At 38.6% G+C, this 19334-nt stretch overlaps 1 protein-coding gene across 4 annotated transcripts in view; it reads left to right on the top strand.

The window, feature by feature from the left end:
* aimp1a (aminoacyl tRNA synthetase complex interacting multifunctional protein 1a) overlaps positions 1-18268 on the top strand; it is a 65768-nt gene extending 47500 nt beyond the window's left edge. For all 4 annotated transcript variants that reach the window (XM_060851481.1, XM_060851477.1, XM_060851478.1 and 1 more), the window contains exons 5-7: positions 5913-6112; positions 11975-12143; positions 18033-18268. In XM_060851481.1, the coding sequence (XP_060707464.1) occupies positions 5913-6112; positions 11975-12143; positions 18033-18199 (536 nt within the window). In that variant the 3' untranslated portion in view covers positions 18200-18268. The remainder of the gene's footprint in view (positions 1-5912; positions 6113-11974; positions 12144-18032) is intronic.
* The last annotated feature ends 1066 nt before the right edge of the window (positions 18269-19334 follow it).

Raw genomic sequence — 19334 nt, 5'->3', positions numbered from 1 at the left:
AAATTTATATGATACACTGATGTGCATTGTGAATGCACCCTTCAATTTATACTGATGCAAGGACAGATATCAGAATGGACTTATTAGGAAGAAAGAACTGGATGTAGAGGCAGATATTGAGTATGAGCACATCCTGTTTGAGCAGTATGAGGTGTATCTAAAAATTACCTACAAACCCAGTGAAGTTGTACACAGAACTACATACATGCTGAACTGCAGAGTTAAACTTTAATCCCATAACCACTCAATCAAATCAAAGCTCTGCAGTCTTGCTGCATGTAGCTTTGAATGACAATTAAATAACTAATGGGCTTCAGAATCATTCTTGTCCTCAGTTGCGGTGAATCCAAGCTTGAGAGTGTAAAGTGCAAGTGTTTCCAACTTTTCATCCCCTTCCTGCGATCCTCATTATCACCGAAGCCTGTCATCAGTCAGTTTGATTTATTGCACATGATATCAAAATATGGTTAAGAACACAAATAGTTATTGTGTTAAAGACTTGTACACTTGAACCAGCTGCATCATTGAGTGAACCAGTTCCAGTAGGATTCCGGCATCACTTCAGTGATTGACAGTAGACAGAATTCAAGTTTTGTCAGTAGGCAGATAATAGACTCAATTGAATTTCCCACATTCTTTGTGAAGTGGGACAGTTGTCAGAAAATGGGGAGAATTGTCCAGGTAATTATCCAACTAATGTTTGCTGAACATCATTCAACTCTAGACTTCATTACAGCCTTTGCCCACTGTGAATTTCGGAGGTGTGGTGAACATATCTGACATTGACCAAGGGTTGCATTGAGAACCCCTCGTAAAGTTGAAGTCATAATTATACTAGGCTGGAGAATTTCTCTACTGTCTGGGGGCTTAACTGGTACAAAGAAATATCATTGTGATTTTTGAAGGTCAATCATCTCAAGCTTTGATACTGCATGGCAGTATCTAAGAGAGAAACAATTCTTAGCTGCTTTCTCAATTCTGTAACAGTATGATCCTTACAATTATACAATATTCAGTCTTATTTGCAACTCTGTTCATCCCTGTGTGCCAAAAGACTTGGAAAATATCTAGGCTTGGGAGATGTATAATCTAGATATTGCTTGCCATTAATGTTAGGAAATATATTTCCAACAAGAGGGTCTAAGCACATGCATTTCATGTTAAGTGATGTTATCATCATTAAGTTCCCTGCTATTCTGCAAGTCACCACTGACCCAAAACTTCACTGAACCAGCCATATATAAATGTAATCGTGACAATAGCCGGGCAGAGGCTTGACTGGGAAATCTTGTCAATGACCTCACCACCTGTCTCAGCTTTTTCACCATCTACAAGAGACAAGTTAGTAATATGAAGGAATACTGTCAATTTGACTGGATGAGTGCGGTTCAAGCAATACTCAAGATCCTTGACATTATTTTTAAAAAATCCTGTTTGGTTCGTGCTGCATTTACCACCTGACCATAACAATGCCATTTACAGGATGCGCTACATTGAGGCAAAAAGGTTTCTTCAATAGCATCTCCCAGAATTCTGATATCTGTCACGGCAAGAAAGGGCAGCGGACATAGGAGATTCACGACTCTTCTGGAAGTCAAATGCCATTTTGACCTGGAAATAGTTTGCCTTTCCGAAAATTTACGTAGCAGCTTCTCATCAGGGCTGTGTGTGTATTTTCACTCTGTGGACTGCAGTTGTTCAGAAAGTGACCCAACACCACGTTTAAAAGGCAACTAGGGATGAGCAACAAATGTCAGTCTTGTCAACAACACTGTCGTCCTGCGAATGAATTTTTAAAAGTCCTGCTGATTGAATACTTGGATAAGGAGCCTTGAGAGCCTTCTCTATAGAAATACATATATTGCATGACTAGAGATAAAATTGTAATTCATTCCCTTTGTTCATAATAGATTCATACCAAAATTAAATAAATTTTATATTATTGTGCTTTAACATATAAACATTAAGACTCTACTCATTTTCAAGCACAATATTCAATTTTATTTTAATTTGGCAATGTTTGTTTCCATTGGAGTACATTTTAAAATCCCGCCATTTGTTTCTGTAGCATCCCCCCACCACCCCCAAGCCTCTCCACCCTCACTTTTATTGGAAATAATAATCCAGCTGGCACCAAAACAATGAGACTAAAGCTGTTGTTAATAGAATAGAAGAGGATCTTTATGTGGAGCCAGTTATCTGATGTGGAGCCAGAATTCCAGCATTTTAACAGGATATTGGGGGAATTCTTACTTGTTTCTGTAGTCAAATACAGATGTTCCAGATAGCTCTCAATTTGAAATAAAGAGGATAGAGATCGTATAGGAAACACATTTGTTGAATGTGCATGCAGCTGTATGTTGACAGTTTGTTCACATGGATACCAAATTGCATTGTTCTCTAATTTTGGTGCAAAACTAATGCACTGACTAGATTGTTTAACCGACATAGAGCGCACTGTTCCATACTGCTGCATTTAATTTGCTTAACAAAATGAGTAGCTGGTGGCTTTAGACTTTTGATATTCATGCAAATAAAATCTTTTTTTACATACATAAGATTAATGAATAAAAAACATTTCAAATGTTTGTAATCTATAATCATTGATTTTTTTTTAAAAAGCCCTTGCAAACATTGGTTTTTATAAAGACTGTTAAGTTTTAATTCTATGCACAAATACATAAATTTGGTAATGAATTTATTTTCACTCATTAGAAACAGCATTGGGAAACAATGGGAATTAAAATTGTGTAACTACTTATAATATCTGGACAGGAGGTGAGAGGAGATATGTACCAAGGTCTTTTGTCAATTTACTGTTTACTTAGCTGTAAAAATAGGAAACACTAGGAAAGGCTCAGTTGCCATTTGTGCAATAATGGACTCTGTTTAAGTCAGCAAATGCGCCAACCATTTTATGCACAAGGTCCCATAGATAACAAATGAATTGTGAACAGTTCATTAGCTATTGAGTCTGTTGGTAGAGAGATGAATGTTTTATTAGGTCAGAGATCTCCCCTGTTACATAGAGTGACATTGGTGAGGTAAACATAAAAGATTCCATGTGACTCAGTTTCATTTCTCTTGAGGGTGAAAAATTCTATTGACTAAAGTACAAGCCAAGATTATGTCCTTGAGTCCAAGAAAGTACTGCAAAGAGTTTACATTCACAGCTGAAGAGAAGTGCAAGAAATTTAGTTTCAAATCCTTAATCACAGTTAATATGATGAGCACTATATAAATTATTTATTCTCACTGAAAGCTGTTCAAGGCCATACGTTTCATAATTCACATCCACAAATTTGTGAAAACTTTCATTTCATGTATCTGACCATGTTTGGGAGAACATAATCTAAGAAGTCTTTGTTCGTGTCCTGCTGTTCAACTATTCTGTCCAACAGTCTGCACAGAAGACTGCACAGAGACTAACTACTTCCAGAGGACAAACTTGGTGCACATTAAGTTTGCCTCTCTCAAGCATACAGGCATTAAAGTCAGATAGCATTATAGGACTTGCTGATGGAACTTGTCTGTGGGTTATTATTAATATTATCTCCTTGCTGGATTGTTCTGAGTGTATAGGTTCTGTGTTAGACAGGGAGTCCTCATGTGATGTGAAATCAGGGTAGCTAGGGACAGGCAATAAATCCTGGCCCAGACAGCAAAGCCCATATGCAGTGAGTAAACGAAAACAAAAGCTTTTCAAAGACAGGAGAAATTAGGTCAATAATTGTCTTGAATTAACATCAAGACATTAGTGTATATTCCACAGAAATTGATAATATTTCCAAGAATTATGAAGATTTTGGGGTGGGGCATGTGGAAAACACCTGTACACATGTCTCAATCATGCTGTCTGGAACTGCTGGCTAACAGTCAGAAAACAGACATTTTGTGAAGAATTTCCTTTGCCGTATGAAGTTAATCAACTTCCAGTTGCTGACATTGTGAATGGGAAGAAAGACCCATAAATCACAGCTGAACTTGGAGCAATGTTGGATGATGATGCTTTTTATAACTTCATGGAGGAGATTAATTACTTTTATTTCTATAGTATTCTCCTGAGCCCTACCTCGTCCTCAAAGCTTTAACTAATCTTATAGTCATATCCACAGAATGCATTGCCAAGGCCAACTCTGTGTATTGTGACATTTCGAGAACTGAAGTTTTTTTTTCTTTAGTGTTCTAACTGGCCATCTTAACTTGAAATATTAGCTTTTTCTCTCCACAGACGATGTCTAACCTGCTGCAAATTTGCATCATTTTCTGTTCCTATTTCTGATTTCCAGCACCCATAGCACTTGTTTTTGGGTTGGGGATTTTTTTCATTGGCTTTTTGTTTGTATTTATAATGAGCCTGAAACTATTAAGTGTTCCTATTGGAATTTGAACTATATTAACAATATGACTGGTCATATCTCATCTTTGCAGTAATTAATTAACTATATATTAAAAACTTCTCTTTTTGCAGATGACTGTATAGAACATTTAGAATTATCTGTTGATTTTAAAATTTCTATTAATACACAGGAACCCCCATAGTGGTTTTGTTTGCTCCTTATGATTGCTGTGCCACATTTTAGTTCCCACGCCTATTAAAGGCTTGAATTCAAATTAAAATTTGGGTGGTCTTAATCTGCTTCCTGATAACTGGTCAGCTGTGGTGTGTGTTTTTGGAAGGCATTCAATTTTGAAATGTAAAGCTCTTGTGGTTTAATATTTTATTTGAATTTGAATGTGGTGAAATGTTTGGCTCAGGGCTTCCCAAACTGTGGGTCATAACCCCTGTGGGGTTACCAAAGCACACGCTGTCAATACAAAGGTGAGTGCCATGGAGCTTTTTTTTAGATGAATGTGTGCTTGGCCAAACTACCTGGTTTGTGTGGCAGAAATGTGGAAAAGTAGATAGTATTGGATTGAAAAACAGCAGAAAACAAAATTCGGCACGGCATTTCCGACAAGGCTCCACGCACACACACGCACACACACGCACACACACGCACACACACGCACACACACGCACACACACACACACACACACACACACACACACACACACACACACACATTCTCCAGTGCTATCACAGGTCTCCACCAATCCTGGTCTCATCCCCCATCGCCTTCACCCTCCTCCTAATCTCTCGAGCCTCTTTCCCTATCTGTAAACCATTCTTTAAAGCACTAGGAACATGGGCAAATTTCCAGCTCCACAATGGGGTTTGTGCAAATAAATTTGGAAAGGGCTAGTTTATTTTTATTTTCTTATCTTTCAAAATAAAAGCAAAATTAATAACTTGGTGTTCTATCATGTTATCATCCTTAGCAAAGGTTGTAATTTTTTCATTTCAAGCATGCTTAAACTATTAAAATATTTGTTTTACAGTGCTCCCCATTTATGAACTGGAAATGTTTTGTTGTAACATGTATGAGTTCGCAAGTGTTCCCTTAGAATGATGAATACTTCCATAATGTGAATAATTATTAGCAAATTATCCGTGTGTGTGTCTGTATCAATTTATAGAAAAATTATGACTATTTTCTTCCAATTTATTAACAAGTACTTCAGCCAAGATGTTGAGATTGGTGAGTAGAGGAGGGTGAAGAATGAGTTCATATAATGTTTACAGTGGAAAGAGTTGACATATTAAGGTACTCGAATTATTCATTTCAGCTGAAAAGTTGTTTTCAATTCTTGGATAATTAAGGATCACAGTCCGTACACTTGCAAACAAAATAAATTTCACTGCCCAATATAGTTGTCATGTTTTACTGATTTGTTATAGAAGACACTTCAGTTATGATAAGGTATTATATGGTATCAGTATTCAGAAGGTTCAAGTAGATGGCTTTTTTGCAAACCAAAACATTACAGATGTTTGAAATGTTGACATTGATTCTTCTTGAATTTGAAGGGGAGAAGAAACAGACAACAGGAGGTGGCGATGATTCCAAACCAGTTGACGTTTCTCGTTTAGACCTGCGTATTGGACGTATCATCACTGCTAAAAAGCACCCTGATGCTGATTCACTCTATGTAGAAGAGGTTGATGTTGGAGAAGAAAAGCCAAGAACTGTTGTCAGTGGATTGGTGAACCATGTGCCCATAGAGGAGGTAATCTGACTAAAAGCATTGCAATACTAGGAGTCAATTGTATGAAGATTGTCCTGCATTAATTCTTGTAGCTGAACTGTTTCTACATTAGCTAGGCAGCAACCATTATGGTTAGCTGGGTATAAAGTTCCGTAAAAGTCTAATATTTAACAAATAATGCTTTGTTATTTTGTAAGGCAGCTGGTGGGCTTAGATAGTTGAAGAAAAGCAATTAAGTAGATATGAGCTTGAATTTTCAGCTTAAATTTGGACAAGTCTAAAGTGGGGTGGGGAGGGTTGCACAATAACATGTTTTAAATCTCTCTGTTGTTTTTCTTCTTCATTCCTGATGGTTAATTGAAGTGCCTTCCTATTTTTTCAATGTTACTGTTTCCATTTGAGTTCATTCCTTATTGGCATAGTGCAATGTTTTAACCGAACGTTGCACTGTTTGATTTTATAGGTCACTTCACAAAACAGTGTTAGCTAAGTTTACTACAACTTGCCTGTCTGTGAATACAAACTTCTATGCATTGGCTTGCTTGAGGAAATGAACCAATCTTGGATTTGACTCAGCTGTTTAATGCAAGAGATAGTTGAGCTGGAGTCAATAACAATGGTCATGCTCTTTAAAAGTTTGGGTCAGACTGTAGCTTGAGAAAGGAAGGAATTGTCCAGTAATTGTTTTATCCTGCTCAACTAAATCCTCAAATTATTCTCTCAATTACAAAGCAGACTTTTAATGTGCAGAACAAAATCTAGAGCACAACAGGCAACTGAAATTTACTAATGCATCAGTAATGCGAATTTCTGCTTTAATCTTCTACAGGTCCTTTTGGTTCTGCTGGTACTACCCTTGTAATATTTTATAGTGCTTGAAATTACTAGTATGTGTGGTACCATCTATGTTGCAGATAGACCTTCAACATGGAGAAATCGTTTTGCAGTACTTACCAGTTTGTTCCACTTTATTTCACATGTTTTACATTGTCTGCAGATGTGCTGTTGTAAAAGAAGAAATCCAAAACACATGCTCAGCAAGTTTGTGCTGGATATGTTTGTCTTAGAAAAATCTGTAATTCTGATAATAGCACACTCTGAAATCTTCTCTTTATTGTGTAATTATAATTGACTGTTCTAATTTCATTAATTAAAACTAGAAATTATGACCTCGGGATTCATTTTATGTGCAGTAAGCTTCTTGGATTTCTTTATTTTGTCAAAAAATTCATGTATTCTGGAAACAGTTCAGAGGCTTCTAAACTAAAAACTGTCAATCATTTCTGATTAGTGGCACAATAATGAGGTATATTTTTTATCCTCACGTTGAGCTGGTGCTTACATATTTTCCACCCATATGTCTCCTGAAAGTGCCAACTTTCTCACGCACAAATAAGTTTTGTCAGAAACAGATGCACATCAAATTGAGAGAATCTGTCAGTTATTTTTCTTCTGGGTATCTATTCGCAATAGTGCTGACAGATCTTTTGTAAAGGTGTTAAACGTTTAATTGTCTGTGATAGTTGTTTGTTGTGGTCAAGCGTCAGTGGTGATCTTTGCTTCACAGGCATGATATAGCCAACATCCTTGCATTAACAGCACTATCTTTTTCTCGTGGCAAAAGCCACACAATGCGCTACAAATTAGTTCATCCATTGGAAAAACTTGCTTCGCTCTGTTGTGCACTAATAATTATCTCTTCCCTTATATAGGCAAGCAATGCTTAGCTATTTTATCATATACAAGGAATGTATTGAATTTTGTTGCTTCAAGCAGCTCTTCTGAACCTATAGTGTATATTTCAGATGAAATTATTTGGCTTTGACTGTGCAGCAAGCTTGATTGTGCTCTTTGCCTGCCTCTGTATGGTTTCTCAATATAGTTAGAGATATTTTCTAATCAACTTATTCAGAGATATCATTACACCCCACTGGAGGAGTTTGGACTTGAATCCAGACATCTTTGGTTCAGAGATAAGGACACCACCACTGCACTACAAGAGTCATCTCTCAATTTAGTTTGATATGCTGAGACTCTATCAGTTTCACATGACCCAACCAGTTTTGGAAAGCCAAGTAATTGTCTACCTTTGGTTCACTGTATCTATGCCTGTGGTTTTTGTGTTTTGCAATATTGCAGTAGATTTCCGATATGGCTTTTTGATGTGGATTAGGTTACTGAATGCCACCAATATCCATGGCAACTAGTTAGACTGATCCTGTCTTGGGTTAGCTCTGTTTCCCAATCTCACTCAGGGCCTTAACAACTACACAAGATGTTGTTCAAGCATTTCAGCATTGTTTCCTGCCATATAGGGGGTCCCTGATGAATGAACATCCGACCTTTGAACCCTCGTTTTTAGGAGTGCAATCCAAAATGGGGGTTTATATTTAAACACCTGAAGTGCGAAAATTCCCTGTACTTAGGAACATCTGCTTTACATTGTCCTACATTGTATTCTAATTTGTGTATAAATTGCCTTGCAAGTGGGCTTCAGCACAGAATATGGTCACAACTCAGGGACTGCCTATAATTCTCTAGATCTTCTTTCTTGCAGCCCAAATGTATCAACTAGGCATATTGATGGCCAAGGTTCCCCGCTTATCCCTAAATTAGCATGACCAAAGAGAGGGTAAGCAGGCCACTCAGCCTCATATGTTCTGGCATTAAGTGAGATTGTGGCAGAATTTTATCAAAATCTATCCATATGCTTTAATTCCTTATCATTTTGTACCTTTGTCTAGCAATAATTAGAACATAAAACATAAACCATTATAGTGCAGTACAGGCCCTTCAGCCCTCGATGTTGTGCTGACCTGTGAAACCAGCCTGAAGCCCATCTAACCTACTCTATTCCATTTTCATCCACATGTCTATCCAATGACCATTTAAATGCCCTTAAAATTGGCGAGTCTATTACTGTTATAGGCAGGGCATTCCATGACCTTACTACTCCCTGAGTAAAGAAACCACTTCTGACATTTGACCTATATCTATCACCCCATTTGCAATCCCTCAGCCCAGCTCTGCAGCTTCTCTTATCTATGTCCCTCTGTAATCTGCAACATTCTTCTGCACTGTCCACAACTGCACCTACTTTAGTGTCATCCACAAATTTACTAACCCATCCTTATATACCCTCATCCATGTCATTTATAAAAATGACAAACAGTGAGAATGTGCATCATTCCACAGAGAAATCTGAATTCTTAGATAATGACAGTTAAATACTTAACAAAACCGATGAGACTTCCATCCTTCCGGAGATGCTTCGGATGGAGGATACCAGCGCATCTGAGTATGCAGTGCAGCAGCAGCAGCTGCAGCTGCAGGCTAAGTGAATGCAACATTCGTTGCTGCTTCTGCTCCAGCTCTGCTGTTGAATGTATCAAAGCCATCTAGCTGTTTTGATGTTAGCTTGATCAGTGAACCTTCATATCCCTTAAATTATTGAAAGTCAAGGTAAAGCTCAATGTGGTTTAATGTCCATAGGAAGGCCACTGACAAAAAGCGTACACGAGTCCTCTTCACTGTTGTTAGCTTCTTCACTTTTCATGCTCATGATTGGGGAGCTGATTGAACCAGGTTGTGGAGGGGCAGGCCGTGGCCCAAAGGTGTGCTTTACCTGTGAATGGAGAAACTAGAGAAGATGTTAACTGCTAAAAGTATCTTTGCATTTCTTCTCTCATTCCTTCCTTGCCAAGGTGGATATCAGTATGAAGACAGTCACACATTTAACTACACTAACTTGTGTCTGCCTATTTCAACCGTCTTTGAATTCTTGAAGTCTGTTACTCTGTTTACTATTTATGACATTATCAAGTTTTATACAAATCATAAACTTCTAAATTGTACTGCCTAAACAATTCAGTCAGTTATAAAAAACAATAATGGTCCTAAAATCAAACTATGGGAAACCTCATTCAGGTTATTCAAAAATTATTTTCCTTAAACAAATTGATGCTTGGCTAATGTGAAAGCTGTCAGAAAAAGTAATTCAAATCTCTGGAACAGCAAGTAAACCAGAAAATGTTTCCTGTATTTTAGCAATTGAAGAGGCAGTTTTAGTTCAGATTTAAATCTCAAAAATGAGTGGGAAACAAATGTTGCATATTTTAAAATGTTCTCCAAATGAAACTTCCCAAATAAAACCATCTGAATTACAGTGACAACTTTGGTGGGATCAACATTCTTTGAATTTGCAATATGAAGGGGACTAATGAAGTCTTAACAATAATTAACAGAATTTAAGCAGCTCAGCCTCAAATACTGATATTCTCTAAAATTTTAGCCAAGCATCAAACTCAAAATGCACACTCCTTTTTGTGAACACTTTGTATTAAAGTCTCAGCAGCAAAGATATTTTAATACAATCATTTTAATACTCTCATCTGGCTAAAGCATGACCACTGGCCCAACTGTTTTGTTTTAAACATGCATTGTAGAATTTCGAACAAATCAGGGGCTCAAGATACTGAATCAATTTGTTTTTAAGGTTACAAGTTTGATAATTTTAAAAAGGACAATTTCAGTGTAAAAACAAAATCTGCCCCATAGCTCACAAAACACATTGAATTGAGATCCTGATTCTAATGAGGCAAAACAGTTGCTTAAAAGGATTTTCTGAACCAGGATTTTAACAAACCAAAATTTTTAAACATCAAACACACTCCGCATGGCACAATTTACATCGAAACTTTCCCTTTTCAACCCAAGTATTAGTACAGCCTTAATTTCAGTGTTGTCCTTTTTTTTGTATTCCGTCTCTGGAATTGCACTTATAAAAAGAGAAAGCCCTCACAGTTGACCACAAGGCGCCACGATCCAAGACACTGTCTTCCCCCAGAACAAAGACTTGCAGAACCTCAAATTTCACCACTCAGGGACTTTAACCCCTTTCTCACTTGACTCCTCAGGGGGGCTTGAATCCCACTTAAACGCAGAGAACCCTAATCCCACTTAAACGCAGAAGGCTTGAAGCTCAAATCAACTCATCCCAGGGGACTCTAACCCCATTACCATGCAGAGGACTCACTGGTCAAGCCCTGATTTTAAGATTAAGTCCTCTTGTCTTAAATCCCCTCCTTCCAGCAGTGGAATTAGTTTTGTTATCATGCCCATCTCATTTTTTTACTCCAAGTACCAAAAACATGAATCAAATCATCCTTATACTTCCATCTTCAAGCAGATAATAAATCTGTTTTTGTAATTCCCTGCTCAGAATCTAATCCATGAAGTCCTTATCACATTTTGGGGAATCCTTGTTGCATCTGTTCACAAAAGCTTGTGTTTATGTAGTACCTTTTAACTATAGTCACAAGCACACCTTCAACCAATCTTTGTCTCAGCACCACGTGAACAAACAGGACAGTTGGGCATAGATGTAGGTTTTACAGGAGGAGAAAAGTGGAGCAGTTTTGAAAAGAAATTCTAGTGTTTAGGGCCTCACCAGCTGACAACACGATTGCTAATAGATTGATTTAAAATACGGGATATGTTCTTTCCAAGGCCATTATATTCTTTTTGTAAGATGCAGTGCCCAGGATTGTTCACAAATCTCCAAATATGGATATCTAGGGCTTTATATAACTACAACAAAATCGCCTCTTACATTTTTCAATCTCTAATGCAATGTTTATCTTTACAATTGGCCAAATATGGGTGACTGTTGGGTTTTAATGACCTTTGCACATTGACTCCTTCATTTCTTGCCTCTGCACTATTGTTAGCAAATTTTCAATGAGGTACAAAAACAATCTAATTCCTTAGAAATTTAAAATTTTAACAGATTTTTAAAGATTGTAATCTTAATGTTTTTCTGTTACTTAAAAAAAAATTTTCAAAAACCTTAGACAGATTTTCTAAGATTTGTTGTTTTTACAGATGCAGAATCGATTGGCCATCATGCTATGCAACCTTAAACCAGCTAAAATGCGGGGAGTTGTCTCGCAGGCTATGGTGATGTGCGCGAGTTCACCAGAGAAAGTTGAAATCTTAGACCCACCAAGTGATGCTGTTCCTGGTGATAGAGTAACCGTTGAGGGCTACCCTGGTAAGTAGATAATCCATATAATCACAATATGTAGTCTTAATACTTAGCAAAAGCAATTCGGACTGAACAGGTCATCTGTGAACCTGTAGTTGGTGTCCTGTGCATTGAAGAGTATTGATTGGCATGCTATTAAAATCTGAATTTTGACTTTTGGTGTAGATATAGTTACATCCAGTATATTGCCTTCGGATTTGCAATGGATGTCATTTAGATGACAGTCAACTAAAACAAGTTTTCCACATGTCTATTTGGAATGATTGGCAATCTTGGAACTGCAGAAATGAAAATTTGAAACTGGTGTGCTCATAATTGCCAATTATCTATGATGCCAGATGAGACAGCTGCATTTGTTACAATCTGGTTAAGAAGGAATGAAGTTTTGTTCAAAATCGATAAAATTTAGACTTCCAGGTACCTAATCAAAGAATAAAACCACAGAGTTCCATACTTTTGAATAAACAACATCACCTTTACTATACCAAGTTAGAACAGAATAATGTAGACTGTGTTTATACTGAGTTTTTGAGTTAGTAACAAGCCTAAGTTAATAATTAACTTCAGGGACACAGAAAACCTCCAAAGTATTTCTGTAGCCGTTGTGATTTGTGTTAAAGTGGTTTTTGAGGGCAAGCTTGAAAATCAATAGATTTTTGTGTATATTGGTAGGGTTTTACAACTACCTCTGGAAGATCAGGAGAGGTTTAACGCTTAAGTGAAACACCCATAGTTTAAAGAGGGTTGTTTTTAAATTTTATTATGAGGTTTCAGCAGTCCTGTGAAGCTCCTCAGTGTTCCTGAGAAGGGAAGGACACGGTGAAACTAGATTATGTTAGAATAAAGAGTGAATAATAGTGCTAGACCAGAAGTGTTTGGATAATATCCTGCAGATGTTACTTAAAATTGAATATGTTTAAACTCAAGGAAGAGCTATATGCAATTCCAGTCTTTACGTTAAAGTTATAAGTGTCTTAAACCTTTTGAGATGTCACGGTCAGGGTCTCTGGTATGATTGCTGTATAAGTCATGTTTTTGAGTACTATACAAGGTATGCTTTGGGGTATTGTACTTGGGGTGTGTTTTGGGTAGTGTACAAAAGCTATTATTTTTCTTAAATTTGTAAAGGGGTGGCTTGGAATTAGTGGCATTAATGTTTACAATATATTTTAAAATCTTTGAATTTATATTTTTTGGTTTATTCTATTTTATCTTATTAAATTTCAGGTTGTATTGTTAAAGCAAATTACGCAGCAGTGTGCTTTAAAGAAGCAACCACTTAGTTAAAATCAGAACAAAACAAAATATCATATATCAAGCCAGTTTTCAAAGTCGGAAGTCATTTGACACCAAGTTATAGTCCAACAGGTAGATTTGAAATCACGTGTTTTTGGAGCATGCTCTTTCTTCACCGCTCCAAAACTTTGTAGTTTCAAATAAATCTGTAGTACTATAACGTAGTGTTGTGTGACTTCTGACTTTGTCCACCCCAGTCCAACACCGGCATTTCTAAATCATGGCAGCCAATTTTCAGTCTGGGAGCTGATTTGTCCAATAATAGCATCAGCTGTATCATAACAATAGTAAGCAATCTATAATATATTTATAGTTTTACTAGTACATACAGTTAACATGAGGTAAACATGAATTAACACGTAAACTGATTGAACATACCACAAATTGAACTTTAAATGGCAGATACAAGTGAGAGCAATTCCACAATTGTTTCAGCTTTGCAATCCCAATGAGAGTCATAAAAAAGTCATTTAAAATCTTCATCTCTCTCATGAAGAATTCCAACCTCCTTCAGAACTAATTTGATCCCCCACCAAGTTTGCTCCACTTCGGTTCCACAGACATGATCCTCATCCAAAATGCATGTGATGCCAGACATTTTTCAAGCCACTGTGACTATTTTTGACTTAGAGTCACATTGTTTTGAATGGATATACACCAGCTTCTCAGCTATGCTCTGGCCCGCTCCTGCTCAATTCCCAGCTATGTAACTTCTCCTATGACTGTGTCCATCTAAGTCTGCAGTCCAGCTTGTCTAGCTAATCTGAGCAGAAGTCTACTGCTTATGGGCAATCCTTTGTCTGCATGGAGCCAGCTAAGCGCAATACTTAAGATTCGTGGAATTGCCTTCTCTCGCACTAACACTGGGCTGCAGTGTCTGAAGTAAAATTTACATCGATTAGTACTTCAACAGGCACTTGTACTGTCTGGGGTGATCTGTTTAATCTTTCCAAGAGAGCCTTGCCTTTATTTCAAGGCAGAATCCTGCAGCGAGTAACTTAGATTAGATTAGAATCCCTACAGTGTGGAAACAGACCCTTCAGCCTAACAAGTCCACACTGACTCTCCAAAGAGTAACCCACCTAGAACCATTCCGTGGGCGGCACAGTGGCACAGCAGTTAGCACCGCTGCCTCACAGCGCCAGAGACCCAGGTTCAATTCCCACCTCAGGCGACTGTCTGTGTGGAGTATGCACAATCTCCCTGTGTCTGCGTGGGTTTCCTCCAGTTTCCTCCCACAGTCCAAAAATGTGCAGGTTAGGTAAATTAGCCATGCTAAATTGCCAGTAGTGTTAGGTGAAGGGGTAAATGTAGGGGAATGGGTCTGGGTGGGTTGCGCTTCGGTGAGTCGGTGTGGACTTGTTGGGCCGAAGGGCCTGTTTCTCTAATTTCCCTCTGACGAATGCACCTAACACTATGGGCAATTTAGCATGGCCAATCCACCTGACCTACACATCTATGGACTGTGGGAGGAAACCAGAGCATCCGGAGGAGATCCACATATACATGGGGAAAATATGCAAGCTCCACACAGACAGTCACCCAAGACTGGAATTGAACCTGGGTCCCTGGCACTGTGAGGCAGCAGTGCTATCCACTGAGCCATCATGCTGCCCTTTGACACCTGACTCGTCAGAACCATCTACAAGACATAAGTCAGGAGAGTGATAGAGTACCTCTCACTTGCCAGAATTATGTAGTTTTGACAGCACTCAGGATTTTTGACACAGTCCAGGATTAGGGCAGTAGATGCATGGAAAGGCCACCACCTGCATGTTTCTCTCCACACATCTCACCATCTTGATTTCGAAATGTATTGCTATCCCTTCAGTATCACAGGGTCAAAATCCTGTAACTCCACCACTAAAAGCAGTCTTGGGGTACATGTACCAAATGGACCGTGGCAGCTCAAGAAGGCAACATACCACCATCTTGTCCAAGACAATTAGCGATGGGCAATCAATGTTGGCCTATCCATTCATTCCCTTGACCCATGAATGAATAAAAAGTATTAAATGTAATGAGTGGTGATAGTTTGTTTCCACGATAATTTTTACAGGATGCTGGCTAACACAGCTCAAATGGTGCAAAAAAAGTACACTTAGTCATGCTATGGATTAGAAATATTCTCAATGGCATCCGGTTTTGCATTTTCTGATAACATTAGTCATTCCAGATACAAAAATGCAGTGCAAACTGCACTGTTATGTCCCAATTGCGTTTAGCTGTGGAACAGTGTTACAATTTGAGTTATCAATGGAAACCCTGAACTGAATCCTTGTGGAAATGCATTGCCAACTACTTTGCATTTTTGGTATTTCTATCCGTCACACAGGCACATCTCATGAATTGACCTGGCACGCTTAGTAAATGGATATTCCTCTAAGAACAGGCAGGATGTATGCTGAGAGTTGCAGCAGCATATTGTGAATCTCTCGAGTTAATTTTCCTTATGGAAGATTGCATGTAGTCAAACTTAAAGAATCTTGCTTCTGGAAAATATTAAGTTTGGTACATGTATTATTGATCTTTATTCTAACGTTAAAAAAGCAGGGTGGAGCTGCAGAGGGATGAGGTCCTATCATGGAGGAAGGGCATATGACTGAGATTGTAAGCAGAATTTAATCTTCTCACTTCGTGTGGGGAGGTTCACGATATTAAGTGTCTATCAGGCACTTATATGGCCAGTCACTTTCACAGCCCCCCGTACTGCTGCTGGATCTCAATTCATTTGATTGTTGCTTGAACAATCATTTGGAAATCTCATGAGGTTCCAGAGATGCTTCAGTAAAGTTAATTTTGTAACCTACCTTAAAGCTGTACATTGCGATGCAATAACAAACTTAATTACTGTGGTACATGAGTGCTAAAGTATTAGAATCTTTTCCCATATAGCTAAGGTATTTGAATAGAATTGCCAAATGTAGAATCTTTCAAGAAAGGCTTTTGAGGAAATGTATTTTACCAATATCAGTATTTGTATCTGTTTAGGTAAAGGGTAGTACCAATCAATCTATAGAGGAAGGGGCAACCTAATGTGAATCAAAAGATTGGAAAATGTCCAAATCAAACTAAACTACTTGTTTAGATGTTTGATAAGGTTCCCCATGGTAGGCCCATTCAGAAAGTAAGGAGGCATGGGATACAGGGAAACCTGTCTGTCTGGATACAGATTTGGCTGGTCCATAGAACACAGTGTGATGGTAGATGGAAAGTATTCAGTCTGGAGCCGGGTGACCAGTGGTGTTCCACAAGGATTGGTTCTGGGTCCTCTGCTCTTTGTATTTTTATAAATGACTTGGATGAGGAAGTAGAAGGGTGAGTTAATAAGTTTGCCGATGACACGAAGGTTGGTGGAGTTGTGGATAGTGTGGATGTCTGTTGTAGATTGCAATGAGACGTTGGCAGGATGCAGAACTGGGCTGATAAGTGGCAGATGGAGTTCAACCTTGATAAATGTGAAATGATTCAGTTTGGAAGGTTGAATTTGAATGCAGAATATGGGATTAAAGACAGAATTCTTAGCAGTGTGGAGGAACAGCGGGATCTTGGGGTCAATGACCATAGATCCCTCAAAGTTGCCACCCAAGTTGATAGGATTGTTAAGAAGGCACATGGTGTGTCGGCTTTCACGAGCCGGGGGATTGAGTTTAAGAGCCACGAGGTCATGTTGCAGGTCTGTAGAGTCCTGGTTAGGTCACACTTGGAATATTGTGTTCCATTCTGGTCGCTTCAGAGGAAAGATGTGGAAGCTTTAGAGAGTGTGCAGAGGAGATTGACCCGGATGCTGTCTGGACTGGACGGCATGTCTTAGGAAGAAAGATTTGAGGGAGCTAGGACTTTTCTCATTGGAGCGAAGAAGGTTGAGAGGTGACTTGAAAGAGGTGTACAAGATGATGAGAGGCATAGATAGGGTGGATAGCCAGTGACTTGAGGGGGTATAATTTTAAGATAATTGGAGGAAGCTTTAGGGGAGATGTCAGAGGTAGGTTCTTTAAACAGAGTGTGGTGGGTGTGTGGAATACATTGCCAGCTGTGGTAGTAGAGTCAGATAAATTAGGGACATTTAAGCAACTCTTGGATAGGCACATGGACATTAGTACAATGAAGGGGTATGTAGGTTAGTCTGATCTTAGAGTAGGATAAGAGGCAAGCACAACATCGAGGGCTGTAAGGCCTGGACTGTACTGTACTGTTTTATGTTCTTTGACAGGATAGAATAAAATGTGTGACACTCACACTGTCCAACAGCACATGGACTGCGTCAGTTCAAAAAATCAGCTTCCCACCATCTTCTCAAGTGTAACTGGGAACGGGCTGTACATGCTGGCCAGCCAGTAATTTATTCCCAGGGAATAAATAGTTTCCTAAAATCTCCCATTTTTTTTAAGAAGTTCTTCACTTTTACTTTCATATAGAAACTGAATAATGCATCAGAATTTTCCTTTTCAGTGACTGTAGCCTGTTCTCCTAACCATTTTAAATTTCAGCATTGCCTTTAGTAACTTTGCATATGTGGAGCTGTAATAACTTCATTTCTATATGAAAATTTTAAGCTTGCATGTGTATCTCAATATATTTTATGTTCCTCCTCTTCAGGTGACCCTGACAAGGAGCTAAATCCAAAGAGGAAAGTATGGGATCAAATTCAGCCTAACCTCAGCACTAATGAGGAGTGTGTTGCTACATACAAAGGGACGCCATTTGAAGTGAAAGGAAAGGGAGTTTGCAAGGCCCAGACAATGGCCAATAGTGGAATCAAATAACTTGTATGTCTATGCAGTGGCAATAAAGGTGAATATTGCAAAAAAAATCACAATAAATACTTGAAAGCATTAAGTGGTATGATACTCCTTTTGTTGTTTGTATATATCTGGAAAATATATATTTGCACGCTGTGACTTAATTTACATACCATGGATGCTCTGATTGTATCTGAAGTATTCTGTAGGAGAATCATCATGAAATCTATTTGGAATTAATTTCCTTCAGTGAGAAAGGCATGATGGAATCAATTCAATGCACTTTATTATCTCTCTTTAAAAGTCTGTATGTGCTCCAGTTCTAAAGGAAATAATTTTGCTACCTCGGCTCCAGAAAATTATATTAAGGATTCCTTGCATCCAATCTGGAGGGGCGTCAATATCCTGGGTGGGACATTTGCTAGAGCTCTTTGGGAAGTTTTAAACTAGGTTGTCAGGAGGGTGGGAACCTGAGCTACAGATCAGATGATGGAGTAGGTTGTGAACAGCCAGGTACAGCGTGCAGTGAGTCTGTGAGAAGGAATAGGCATTTGATAGGGCAAAGGTGCAGTCAGTGTGATGGGTTGAAGTGTGTCTATTCTAACGCAACAAGTATCAGGAATAAGGATGATGATCTCCAAGCATGGAGCTATGATGTTGTGGCAGTTATGGAGACTTGGGTGTCACAGGGCAGGAATGGTTGTTGGATGGTCCAGGATTTAGATGTTTCAAAAGAAATTGAGGGGAGGGGTGGCATTGAGAATCAGGGATAGTATCACAGCTGCAGAAAGGGAGGTCGGTGAGGAAGATTTGCCTACTGGGTCAGTATGGGGAGAAGAAAGAAGCAGTCACTTCCTTGGGAGTTTTCTACAGGCCTTCTAATAGCTACAGAGACACTGAGAAACAGATTGGGAAGTAGATTTTGGAAAGGTGCAGAAGGAACGGTTGTTGCCATGGGTGATTTTATTTTCCCTAATGTTGACTGGAACCTACTTAGTTCAAATAGTTTGGATGGCGCAGTTTTTGTCAGGTGTGTCTAAGAAGGGTTCCTGATGCGATGTGTGGATAGGCCAACTAGAGAGGAGGCCATATTGGATTTGGTGTTTGACAATGAACCATGCCAGGTGTCAGATCTCTCGGTGGGAGAGCATTTCGGTGA

This window comes from Hemiscyllium ocellatum, chromosome 36, assembly GCF_020745735.1.
Source record: "Hemiscyllium ocellatum isolate sHemOce1 chromosome 36, sHemOce1.pat.X.cur, whole genome shotgun sequence".
Taxonomy (NCBI): domain Eukaryota; kingdom Metazoa; phylum Chordata; class Chondrichthyes; order Orectolobiformes; family Hemiscylliidae; genus Hemiscyllium; species Hemiscyllium ocellatum.
The sequence above is the reverse complement of the archived record's forward strand: the minus strand, read 5'-3'. Positions and strand labels throughout refer to the sequence as shown.